At 63.4% G+C, this 12,857-nt stretch overlaps 1 protein-coding gene across 1 annotated transcript; it reads left to right on the top strand.

Annotated features, from left to right (window-relative positions):
- Positions 1-1,984: 1,984 nt before the first annotated feature.
- LOC132341240 (ephrin type-B receptor 4-like) lies at positions 1,985-12,800 on the top strand (the record flags this gene model as incomplete). Its single annotated transcript, XM_059872605.1, is given in 15 exon segments — positions 1,985-2,182; positions 2,184-2,340; positions 3,109-3,239; positions 4,534-4,700; positions 4,776-4,789; positions 5,055-5,162; positions 5,357-5,456; positions 6,133-6,188; positions 6,748-6,861; positions 7,380-7,481; positions 7,484-7,635; positions 8,940-9,077; positions 10,007-10,078; positions 11,085-11,234; positions 12,603-12,800. Coding segments are annotated over 15 exon segments (1,857 nt in total), but the record flags the coding sequence as incomplete, so codon positions are not given.
- Between the last annotated feature and the right edge of the window lie 57 nt (positions 12,801-12,857).

The following is a 12,857-nucleotide window of genomic DNA, read 5'->3' as shown; positions in this document are numbered from 1 at the left end:
ATGGGATTTGGGGTGTGGGACGGGCGCTGGGCCGAGCCCCCCCGCCCTGGGCTGCGTCTGCGGGGTCGGGATGGAGCCGAGCGAGGGGACGGGCTGTCGGCGTGAGTTTGGGGTGATTTATGGGGGTTTTGGGTGTTTGGGGTGATTTCTGGGGATTTTGGGTGTGTTTGGGGTGGTTTTGGGGTGTTATGATGTGTGGGACGGGCGCTGGGCCGAGCCCCCCGCCCTGGGCTGCGTCTGCGGGGTCGGGATGGAGCCGAGCGAGGGGACGGGCTGTCGGCGTGAGTTTGGGGTGATTTATGGGGGTTTGGGGTGTGTTTGGGGTGGCTTTGGGGTGTTTTGGGTGTGTTTGGGGTGTGGGACGGGGCGCTGGGCTGAGCCCCCCGCCCTGGGCTGCGTCTGCGGGGTCGGGATGGAGCCCAGCGAGGGGACGGGCTGTCGGCGTGAGTTTGGGGTGATTTCAGGGGATTTTGGGGGTGTTTGATGGGATTTGGGGTGTTTTGGGGTGTTTTAGGCTGTTTCTGGTGTGGTTTAGGGTGGTCTTTCTGTTTGTTGTTTTCTAGGGTGGCTTTGAGGTCTTAGGGGCGATTTCGGGTGTTTCGATGTGATTTGGGGTGTTCCAGTGCGCTTTTTGGGGTGTTTTGGGGTGTTTTGGTGGGGTGTTAGGCTGTCTTGGGGTGTTTTGGGGTAGTTTTGGTGTATTTTGGGCTGGTTTGGGGTATGTTGGGCTGGTTTTGTGTATTTTGGGCTGTTTTTGGTGTATTTTGGGCTGTTTTGGGGTATTTTGGGCTGTTTTGGGGTATTTCGGGGTGTTTTGGGGTATTTTGGGCTGTTTTGGTGTATTTTGGGCTGTTTTGGTGTATTTTGGGCTGTTTTGGGGTATTTTGGGCTGTTTTGGGGTATTTTGGGCTGTTTTGGGGTGTTTTGGTGTATTTTGGGCTGTTTTGGGGTGTTTTGAGGCGGTTTTGGTGTATTTTGGGCTGTTTTGGGGTGTTTTGGGCTGTTTTGGGGTATTTTGGGCTGTTTTGGGCTGTTTTCAGGCCATTTTTGCTGTGTTTCGGTGCACTTGGGGGGGTTTCTGACCCCCCCCCGCTGACCCGCCCCCCCCCGTGTCCCCCCCTGTCCCCAGCCTGTCCCCCCGAGACCTTCAAGGCGGAGGCGGGCGGGGGTCGCTGCCAGCCCTGCCCCCCCCAGAGCGAAGCCCCCTCCCCCGGAGCCCCCGCCTGCCCCTGCCGGCCCGGCTTCTTCCGAGCCCCCGGGGAGGGACCCCCGGACCGCTGCTCGGGTGAGGGGGGCTGGGGGGATTTGGGGGGATTTGGGGCATTTCGGGGAGATTTGGGGGGATTTGGGGAGATTTTGGGGGGGATTCAGGGCATTTTGGGGGGATTCAGGGCATTTTGGCCGGGATTTGGGGGGTCCTGGGTGGGTTCCTCCCCCCGGGGGGGATTGGGGGGGTCCCAGGGGGTGTTTTGGGGCACCCGGGGGGGGATTTGGGGGGTCCTGGGGGTCCAAAGGGCGGACTTGGGGTGTGTTCTCCCCAAGGGGAGGATTTGGGGGGTCCTGGGTGGGTTCCTCCCCCCGGGGGGGTTTGGGGGGGTCCTGGGTGGGTTCCTCCCCCCGGGGGGTTTTGGGGGGGGTCCTGGGTGGGTTCCTCCCCCCGGGGGGGGTTTGGGGGGTCCTGGGTGGGTTTGGGGGGGTCCTGGGTGGGTTCCTCCCCCCGGGGGGGTTTGGGGGGGTCCTGGGTGGGTTTGGGGGGGTCCTGGGTGGGTTCCCTCCCCCCGGGGGGGTTTGGGGGGGGGTCCTGGGTGGGTTCCTCCCCCCGGGGGGGGTTTGGGGGGGGTCCTGGGTGGGTTCCTCCCCCCGGGGGGGTTTGGGGGGTCCTGGGTGGGTTCCTCCCCCCGGGGGGGTTTGGGGGGGGTCCTGGGTGGGTTCCTCCCTCCGGGGGGGGTTTGGGGGGTCCCCCCGCGGCCCGCGCTGACCCCCCCCCGTCCCGCAGCCCCCCCCCTCGGCGCCCCGCGCGCTGCTGGCGCAGGTGAACGGCTCGTCCGTCCGTCTGTCCTGGAGCCCCCCCCGGGCGGGGGGCGAGCGGCCGGACCTGCGCTACCACGTGGGGTGCCGGGCGTGCCCCCCGCCCCGCGGGGCGCCCCCCGCCTGCGGGCCCTGCGGACCCCTGGCCTGGGCGCCCCCCTCCCCAGGGGCTGCGGACCCCCGCGGTCAGCGTGGCCGGGCTGCGGCCCCGCGTCACCTACAGCTTCAGGGTCAGCGCCCGCAGCGGGGTCTCCGCGCCCGGGCCCCCCGAGCCCCCCGCGGCCGAGATCAACGTCACCGCCGGCGCCGACGGTGAGAGACCCGAAACGGCCAGAATCGGCCCAAAATCCCGCCCCAAAAGTGCCCCGAACCGCCCCAAAACTGCCCAAAATCCCGCCCCAAAACTGCCCCGAACCGGCCCAAAATCCTGCCCCAAAACTGCCCAAATCCACCCCAAAATCCCGCCCCAAAACTGCCCCAAACCGCCCCAAAATCCCGCCCCAAAACTGCCCCAAACCGCCCCAAAATCCCGCCCCAAAACTGCCCCGAACCGCCCCAAAATCCCGCCTCAAAACTGCCCAAAATCAGCCCAAAACTGCCCAAAACCACCCCAAAATCCCGCCCCAAAACTGCCCAAAATCACCCCAAAATGCCAGCCCAAAACTGACCAAAACCGCCCCAAAATCCCGCCCCAAACCCCCCGAGCCCCCTCGGCCGAGATCAACATCACCGCCGGCACCGACGGCGAGACCCCCAAAACCCCCCCAAAAGCCACCCCAAATCACCCCAAACCAGCCCAAAAAACCCAAATCACCCCAAACCAGCCAAAAAACCCCAAACCACCCCAAAACCCCCTCGCGACCCCCAAAAACTTCAAAAAAAACCCCAAAAACCCAAAAAACTTCAAACCACCCCAAACCACCCCGAAAACACCCAAATCACCCCAAATCCCCCTCGGGACCCCCAAATTCCCCCCGGGACCCCCCAAAAAACCCCAAATCCCGCCTGAGCCCCCCCGGGACCCCCCAAACCCCCCCCAAATCCCCCCCCACCCCCCCCGCTGACCCCCCGTGCCCGCAGTGCCGCCCCCCGTGTCGGACGTGGTGCGGGTGGGGGGGGGTCCCGGGGGGGTCACCCTGGCCTGGCCCAGCCCCCCCCCGGGACCCCCCGGGCCCCCCGTGCTGGACTACGAGGTCAAGTACTACGAGAAGGTGGGGAGGGGGCTCGGGGGCGTGGGGAGGGGGCTCGGGGGGGTTTGGGGGGGGTTGGGGGGGTTTGGGGGGGATTTGTGGGGGATTTGGGGGGGTTTGGGGGGGGTTTGGGGGGGTTTGGGGGGGTCAAGTACTACGAGAAGGTGGGGAGGGGGCTCGGGGGGTGGGGAGGGGGCTCGGGGGGGATTTTGGGGGGATTTGGGGGGTTTGTTTTGGGGTACTGTTTGGGTTTTTTTGACACTGCTGCCCCCTGCAGCTGGGGGGTTCATTTTGGGGTGTTTGGGGGTGTTTTGGGGTATTTTGGGGCGTTTTGAGGTATTTTGGGGTTCATTTTGGGGTATTTTTGGGGTAGCTTTGGGGTTTTTTGGGGGTATTTTGGGGGTTTATTTTGGGGTGGTTTTGGGGTATTTTGGGATATTTTGGGGGTTTATTTTGGGGTATTTTGGGGTTCATGTTGGGGTATTTTTGGGGTGGTTTTGGGGTCGTTTTGGGGTATTTTTGGGGTTTATTTTGGGGTGATTTTGGGGTATTTTTGGGGTTTATTTTGGGGGGTTTTTTTTGGGTGGTTTTGGGATATTTTAGGAGTTTATTTTGGGGTGGTTTTGTGGTTTATTTTGGGTTTTTGGGGGGTTTATTTTGGGGGGTGTTTTGGGTTTTTTAGGGGGTGCTTTTGGGGTATTTTTGGGTTTTTTTGACACCGCTGAGCCCCCACAGCTGGGGGGTTTATTTTGGGGGTGGTTTTGGGGTATTTTGGGGTGGTTTTGGGGGTGTTTTTGGGGTATTTAGGGGTGGTTTTGGGGGTGGTTTTGGGGGGTGATTTTGGGGTATTTTGGAGGTTTTTGGGGGTTGATTTTGGGGTTTATTTTGGGGTGGTTTTGGGGGTGGTTTTGGGGGTGGCTTTGGGGTATTTTGGGGGTTGATTTTGGGGTATTTTGGAGGTTTTTGGGGGTGGCTTTGGGGTATTTTGGGGGTGGTTTTGGGGTTAATTTTGGGTTTTTTTGACACCGCTGTCCCGCAGCTGGGGGGTGTTGATTTTGGGGTATTTTGGGGGTGGTTTTGGGGGCAGTTTTGGGGGTGGTTTTGGGTTTTTTGACACGGCTGTCCCGCAGCTGGGGGGGGGTTTATTTTGGGGTGTTTTGGGGGTGTTTTTGGGGGTGTTTTTGGGGGCGGTTTTGGGGTGGTTTGGGGGGTGGTTTTGGGGTTTATTTTGGGGGTGTTTTTGGGGGTGGTTTTGGGGGTATTTTGGGGGCGGTTTTGGGGTTTATTTGGGTTTTTTGACACGGCTGTCCCGCAGCTGGGGGGCGGGGAGGGGCCCCCCCAGTTCCTGAAGGTGCCGCGGCCGCGGGCGGAGCTGGGGGGGGCTGCGCCGGGGGGGGCTCTACGGGGTCCGGGTCAGGGCCCGCTCCGAGGGCGGCTACGGCGACTTCGGGCCCGAGACCACCGTCAGCGCCTCGGGCAGTGGTGAGGGACCAAAACTGCCCCAAACCACCCCAAAATACCCCTGAAATACCCCATAACCCCCGAGACCACCGTCAGCGCCTCGGGCAGTGGTGAGGGACCAAAATACCCCGAAAATAACCCAAAAACTGCCCCAAAACCTGCCCTAAAACCACCCCAAATCCCTGAGACCACCGTCAGCGCCTCGGGCAGTGGTGAGGGACCAAAACTGCCCTAAATCACCCCAAAAACCGCCCCAAAAACCGCCCTAAATCACCCCAAAAACTGCCCTAAATCACCCCAAAAACTGCCCCAAAAACCGCCCTAAAACCACCCCAAATCCCTGAGACCACCGTCAGCGCCTCGGGCAGTGGTGAGGGACCAAAACTGCCCCAAAACACCCCAAAAACCGCCCCAAAACCTGCCCCAAAATACCCCTGAAACACCCCATAACCCCCGAGACCACCGTCAGCGCCTCGGGCAGTGGTGAGGGACCAAAATACCCCGAAAATAACCCAAAAACTGCCCTAAAACCACCCCAAAAACTGCCCTGAAACCACCCCAAAAACCGCCCTAAATCACCCCAAAAACTGCCCCAAATCCCCCCCAAATCCCCCCCAGCCCCCCCAGCCCCCCCGATCCCCCCAGCCCCCCAATCCCAACCCCCTCTCTGCCCACAGAGGGGTCCCGCGGGGGTCCCGGGGGGGTCGTGGCCGGAGCCGCTGCCCTGGGGGGGCTCCTGGTGCTGGCGCTGCTGGGGGGGGCCCTGCTGTGCCTCAGGTGAGGGGGCTGGGGGTCTTGGGGGTCTGGGGGGTCTGGGGGGTCTGGGGGGGGCTGGAGGGGGTCTGGGGGGGCTGGGGGGGGCTGGAGGGGGTCTTGGGGGGTCTGGGGGGATTGGGGGGGTCGGGAGGGGGAAGTGAGGGGGAATCAAAAATGGGTCTGGGGGGGCTCTCAGGGGGGATTTGGGGGTCCTAGGAAGGGTTGGGGGAGATTTGGGGGGGGTTTGGGGCTCTTGGGGGGGAATCGGGGTGAAGTTGGGGTCCCTGGGGTGGATTTTGGGGTGATTTGGGGTGATTTGGGGTCCCTGAGTTGTTTTGGGGTCCCTGGGGTGGATTTTGGGCTGTTTTGGGTTGTTTTGGGCTGTTTTGGGGTGATTTGGGGTGATTTGGGGTGATTTGGGGTCCCTGGGTTGTTTTGGTGTCTCTGGGGTGGATTTTGGGCTGTTTTGGGTTGTTTTGGGTTGTTTTGGGCAGTTTTGGGCTGTTTTGGGGTGATTTGGGCTGTTTTGGGGTGTTTTGGGGTGATTTGGGGTGATTTGGGGTGATTTGGGCTGTTTTGGGGTGTTTTGGGCTGTTTTGGGCTGTTTTGGGGTGATTTGGGTTGTTTTGGGGTCCCTGGGGTGGATTTTGGGCTGTTTTGGGGTGATTTGGGGGTCTCCACCCCCCCGTCCCCGCAGGCGCTGGAGGCTCCGGGCGGAGAAGCAGCGACGAGAGCCCGGCCCGGGGAGCTCTGGTGAGGGGACCCCGAAACCGCCCCAAATGGCCCCAAAAACGGCCCCAAAAATGGCCCCAAAAATGACCCCAAAAATGGCCCCAAAACCGCCCCAAATGGCCCCAAAAACGGCCCCAAGAATGGCCCCAAAAACGGCCCCAAAACCGCCCCAAGAATGGCCCCAAATGTCCCCAAAAAAATGTCCCAAATAATGACCCCAAAAATGACCCCAGCTGCCCCCAGGTGACCCCAGGTGTCCCCAGGTGCCCCCAGATGACCCCAGGTGTCCCCAGGTGTCCCCAGGTGTCCCCTCACTGGCCCCAGGTGACCCCCAGGTGCCCCCAGGTGACCCCAGGTGTCCCCCGGTGTCCCCTCACTGCTCCCAGGTGTCCCCAGGTGTCCCCAGGTGCCCCCAGGTGTCCCCAGGTGTCCCCAGGTGTCCCCTCACTGCTCCCAGGTGCCCCCAGGTGCCCCCAGGTGTCCCCAGGTGTCCCCTCACTGGCCCCAGGTGTCCCCACTGCCCCCAGGTGCCCCCAGGTGCCCCCAGGTGCCCCCAGGTGACCCCAGGTGTCCCCTCCAGGTGGGAAGCTCTACATCGACCCCCTGACCTACGAGGACCCCGAGGTGGCCCTGAGGGACTTCGCGCAGGAGATCGACGTCACCTGCGTCACCATCGAGGAGGTCATCGGCGCAGGTGGCACCTGGGACACCTGGGGACACCTGGGGGGACACCTGGGGGGACACCTGGGACAGCTGGGACAGCTGGGACACACGCGGGGACATCACAGACACACCTGGGACACACCTGGGGCCACACTCGGGGGGGATTTGGGGCGGTTCGGGTGGTTCCACCTGGCCCAGGTGAGTTCAGGGAGGTGTGGGTGGGTTTGGGGTGGGATTTTGGGGGCATTTATCTGGATTTGGGGTGGTTTGGGTGTATTTACCTGCAGTACCTGTCCCAGGTGAGTTCAGGGAGGTGTGGGTGGGTTTGGGGTGGGATTTGGGTGCATTTACCCAGATTTGGGGTGGTTTGGGTGTACTTACCTGTATTACCTGTCCCAGGTGAGTTCGGCGAGGCGTGGTGGGGCCAGCTGTGCCTGCCGGGCCAGCCCGAGGTGTGGGTGGATTTTTGGGTGGATATATCCATATTTTGGGTGCATTTATCGGGATTTTGGGTGGTTTGGGTGTATTTACCTGCATTACCTGTCCCAGGTGAGTTCGGCGAGGTGTGGCGCGGCCGGCTGTGCCTGCCGGGCCAGCCCGAGGCTGAGGTGGCCGTGAAGACGCTCAAGGGCGGCGCGGGCGAGCGGCAGCGCCGGAGTTCCTGCGCGAGGCGGCGCGCATGGCGCAGTTCCTGCACCCCAACGTGCTGCGGCTGCGCGGCGTGGTCAGCGCGGGGAGCCCGGCCATGATCGTCACCGAGTTCCTGCTGCACGGGGCCCTGGACGCCTTCCTCAGGGTGGGGACAGCGAGGGGGACAGCGAGGGGACACTGGGGACACCGGGGACATTGGGGACACTGGGGACATTGGGGGATGTCAGCGCGGGGAGCCCGGCCATGATCATCACCGAGTTCCTGCTGCACGGAGCGCTCGATGCATTCCTCAGGGTGGGGACAGCGAGGGGACATTGGGGACACTGGGGACACTGGGGGGATTGGGGACACTGAGGGGATTGGGGACACTGGGGACACTGGGGATGTCAGTGCGGGGAGCCCGGCCATGATCGTCACCGAGTTCCTGCTGCACGGGGCCCTGGATGCATTCCTCAGGGTGGGGACAGCGAGGGGACACCGAGGGGACATTGGGGACACCGGGGGGATTGGGGACATCCAGGGGATTGGGGACACTGGGGACACTGGGGACACTGGGGGATGTCAGCGCGGGGAGCCCGGCCATGATCGTCACCGAGTTCCTGCTGCACGGAGCGCTCGATGCATTCCTCAGGGTGGGGACAGCGAGGGGACACTGGGAACATTGGGGACATTGGGGACAGCGGGGGGATTGGGGACACTGGGGACATCCAGGGGATTGGGGATGTCAGGGGGATTGGGGACATCGGGGCCGTGCTCTGCGTCACCTGTGTCACCCTGTGATGTCCCCATGGTGTCCCCAGGGCCGGGAGGGGACGCTGTCCCCGCTCCAGCTGGTGGCCATGCTCTGTGTCACCTGTGTCACCTGTGTCACCTGTGTCCCCAGGGCCAGGAGGGGACGCTGTCCCCGCTCCAGCTGGTGGCCATGCTCTGTGTCACCTGTGTCACCTGTGTCCCCAGGGCCGGGAGGGGACGCTGTCCCCGCTCCAGCTGGTGGCCATGCTCTGTGTCACCTGTGCCACCTGTGCCACCTGTGTCCCCAGGGCCGGGAGGGGACGCTGTCCCCGCTCCAGCTGGTGGCCATGCTCTGTGTCACCTGTGTCACCTGTGTCACCTGTGTCCCCAGGGCTGGGAGGGGACGCTGTCCCCGCTCCAGCTGGTGGCCATGCTCTGTGTCACCTGTGTCACCTGTGTCCCCAGGGCCGGGAGGGGGACGCTGTCCCCGCTCCAGCTGGTGGCCATGCTCTGTGTCACCTGTGTCACCTGTGCCACCTGTGTCCCCAGGGCCGGGAGGGGGACGCTGTCCCCGCTCCAGCTGGTGGCCATGCTCTGTGTCACCTGTGTCACCTGTGCCACCTGTGTCCCCAGGGCCGGGAGGGGACGCTGTCCCCGCTCCAGCTGGTGGCCATGCTCTGTGTCACCTGTGTCACCTGTGCCACCTGTGTCCCCAGGGGCCGGGAGGGGACGCTGTCCCCGCTCCAGCTGGTGGCCATGCTCCGCGGCATCGCGGCCGGGATGCGTTACCTGGCCGAGGCCGGCTTCGTGCACCGCGACCTGGCGGCGCGCAACATCCTGGTGGATGCACACCTGGTCTGCAAGGTGGGGGCTGGGGGGGACTCCGGGGGGTCTGGGGGGACTCCGGGGGGGGTGGGGGGACTCCGGGGGGCTTGGGGGGATTCTGGGGGGCTTGGGGGGATTCTGGGGGGCTTGGGGGCGTGGAACATCCTGGTGGATGCACACCTGGTCTGCAAGGTGGGGGCTGGGGGGACTCCGGGGGGTTTGGGGGGATTCTGGGGGGCTTGGGGGGATTCTGGGGGTTTGGGGGCGTGGAACATCCTGGTGGATGCACACCTGGTCTGCAAGGTGGGGGCTGGGGGGACTCCGGGGGGCTGGGGGACTCCGGGGGGTCTGGGGGGGATTCTGGGGGGTTTGGGGCATTCTGGGGGTTTGGGGGCGTGGAACATCCTGGTGGATGCACACCTGGTCTGCAAGGTGGGGGCTGGGGGGACTCCGGGGGGCTGGGGGGACTCCGGGGGGTCTGGGGGGGATTCCGGGGGGCTTGGGGGGACTCCGGGGGGCTTGGGGGGATTCTGGGGGTTTGGGGGCGTGGAACATCCTGGTGGACGCACACCTGGTCTGCAAGGTGGGGGCTGGGGGGGACTCCGGGGGGCTGGGGGGACTCCGGGGGGTCTGGGGGGATTCTGGGGGGTTTGGGGGGACTCCGGGGGGTTTGGGGGGACTCCGGGGGGCTTGGGGGGATTCTGGGGGGCTTGGGGGCATTCTGGGGGTTTGGGGGCGTGGAACATCCTGGTGGATGCGCACCTGGTCTGCAAGGGTGGGGGGTTTGGGGGCATTTTGGTGTTTTTGGGGGGATTTTGGTGTTTTTGGGGGGATTCCGGTGGGTTTTGGGGGATTCCGGTGGGTTTTGGGGGGATTCCAGCAGGTTTTGGGGATTGTTTTGGCTTTGGGGGGATTCTGTTGGGTTTGGGGGCAGGGAGCCCCTGCCGGACGCGCACCTGCCCCGCCAGGTGTCCGACTTCGGGCTGTCGCGGGCGCTGGACGGGGACAGGGACAGCGACCCCACCTACACCAGCTCCCTGGTGAGACCCCCGGGACCCCCGGGACCCCCCGGCTTTGGGGCTTCCGGCAGCTTTGGGGGGTTTGGGGGGGATTTCAGCAGGTTTTGGGGTCTCACCTGTCCCAGGTGAACTCAGGAAGGTGCGGGTGGGTTGGGGGGATTTTGGGTGGATTTTGGTCACTTTTGGGGTCTCGCAGTCACGTCACCTTCCCCCCTGCACATCTGGGGCACCCAGGAGTGGGGTTCTGGGCAGGTTTGGGGGTTCCTGGGGGTGTTTGGGGTGCCCCTGATGGTGTTTGGTGTTTCCCAGGGGTTTTTGGGGTTTCCCGGGGGTTTTCGGGGTGCCCCTGACGTTTCTGGGGTGCCCCTGTCGGTTTTCAGGGTGCCCCGTCTGTGTTTGGGGTGCCCCTGATGGTGTTTGGGGTTTCCCGGGTGTGTTTGGGGTGCCCCTGATGGTTTTTGGGGTGCCCCTGACGGTGTTTGGGGTTTCTCGGGGTTTTTTGGGGTTTCCCAGGGGTGTTTGGGGTGCCCCTGACAGTTTTGGGGTTTCCCGGGGGTTTTTGGGGTTCCCCTGACGTGTTTGGGGCGCCCCTGACGGTTTCGGGGTTTCCTGGGTGTGTTTGGGGTTTCCCAGGTGTGTTTGGGGTGCCCCTGATGGTTTTGGGGTTTCCTGGGGGTTTTTGGGGTGCCCCAGGTGGTGTTTGGGGTTCCCCTGACGTTTTCGGGGGTGCCCCTGACAGTTTTTGGGGTGCCCCTGACGGTGTTTGGGGTTTCCCGGGGGTTTTTGGGGTTCCCCTGACGTTTGCGGGGTGCCCCTGACGTTTTTGGGGCGCCCCTGACGTGTTTGGGGTGCCCCTGACGGTTTCGGGGTTTCCCGGGTGTGTTTGGGGTGCCCCTGATGGTTTCGGGGTTTCCTGGGGGTTTTTGGGGTTTCCCGGGGGTTTTTGGGGTGCCCCGTCGGTGTTTGGGGTTCCCCTGACGTTTTCGGGGTGCCCCTGACGGTTTCGGGGTGCCCCGGCCCCGGGCAGGGCGGGAAGATCCCGATCCGCTGGACGGCGCCCGAGGCCATCGCCTTCCGCACCTTCACCTCGGCCAGCGACGCCTGGAGCTACGGGATCGTCATGTGGGAGGTGCTGAGCTTCGGGGAGCGGCCCTACTGGGACATGTCCAACCAGGACGTGAGTCACCCCGAAACCCCCAGACCCCCAAAAACCCCCAGACCCCCAAAACCCCCAAAAACCCCAAAAACCCCCAAAAAACCCCAAAAACCCCCAAATCGCCCCAAAACCCGGGCTCATGAGGAGGTGCTGAGCTTCGGGGAGCGGCCCTACTGGGACATGTCCAACCAGGACGTGAGTCACCCCAAAATCCGGCACCCCAAAAGCCCCAAAAACCACCAAAAACACCCAAAAAACCCCAAAAACCCCCAAATCGCCCCAAAACCCGGGCTCACGAGGAGGTGCTGAGCTTCGGGGAGCGGCCCTACTGGGACATGTCCAACCAGGACGTGAGTCACCCCAAAATCCGGCACCCCAAAAACCCCCTAAAAACCACCAAAAACCCTAAAAACCCCCAAAAACTCCCAAAACCCCCAAAAACCCGAAAACCCCAAAAAAATTATTATCAGTATTCCCTCTCACCTGTCCCGCAGGTGATCAACGCCATCGAGCAGGACTGTTACCAATATCCCCATTTACCTGTCCCTCACCTGTCCCTCACCTGTCCCCCAGGTGACCAACGCCATTGAGCAGGACTGTTATCAATACTCCCCCTCACCTGTCCCCTCTCACCTGTCGCGCAGGTGATCAACGCCATCGAGCAGGACTGTTATCAATACTCCCCCTCACCTGTCCCCTCTCACCTGTCCCCCAGGTGATCCACGCCATTGAGCAGGACTGTTATCAATACTCCCCCTCACCTGTCCCTCACCTGTCCCTCACCTGTCGCGCAGGTGATCCACGCCATCGAGCAGGATTGTTACCAATATCCCCATTTACCTGTCCCTCACCTGTCCCCTCTCACCTGTCCCCCAGGGGATCAACGCCATCGAGCAGGATTGTTATCAATACTCCCCCTCACCTGTCCCCTCTCACCTGTCGCACAGGTGATCAACGCCATCGAGCAGGACTGTTATCAATACTCCCCCTCACCTGTCCCCTCTCACCTGTCCCCCAGGTGATCAACGCCATCGAGCAGGACTGTTACCAATATTCCCCCTCACCTGTCCCTCACCTGTCCCCCAGGTGATCAACGCCATCGAGCAGGACTGTTATCAATACTCCCCCTCACCTGTCCCTCACCTGTCCCCTCTCACCTGTCCCCCAGGTGACCAACGCCATCGAGCAGGACTGTTACCAATATTCCCCCTCACCTGTCCCTCACCTGTCCCCCAGGTGATCAACGCCATCGAGCAGGACTGTTATCAATACTCCCCCTCACCTGTCCCTCACCTGTCCCCTCTCACCTGTCCCCCAGGTGACCAACGCCATTGAGCAGGACTGTTATCAATACTCCCCCTCACCTGTCCCCTCTCACCTGTCCCCCAGGTGATCAACGCCATCGAGCAGGATTACCGCCTGCCGCCCCCGCCGCGCTGCCCGCCGCCGCTGCACCGGCTGATGCTGCAGTGCTGGCAGCGCGAGCGCTCCGCCCGCCCCACCTTCCCGCACCTGGTGCGCGCCCTGGACCGCCTCATCCGGCACCCCCAGAGCCTGCGCCCGCCCCCCCCGCGGCCCAGCAGGTGAGGGGCGCACCTGGGGGCGGGGCTGGCGGGGAACACCTGGGCTCATTGGGGGGGGGGT

The sequence above is a fragment of the Haemorhous mexicanus genome, chromosome 37 (assembly GCF_027477595.1).
Source record: "Haemorhous mexicanus isolate bHaeMex1 chromosome 37, bHaeMex1.pri, whole genome shotgun sequence".
NCBI classification, from domain to species: domain Eukaryota; kingdom Metazoa; phylum Chordata; class Aves; order Passeriformes; family Fringillidae; genus Haemorhous; species Haemorhous mexicanus.
This window is presented reverse-complemented; position numbering and strand designations above follow the sequence as displayed.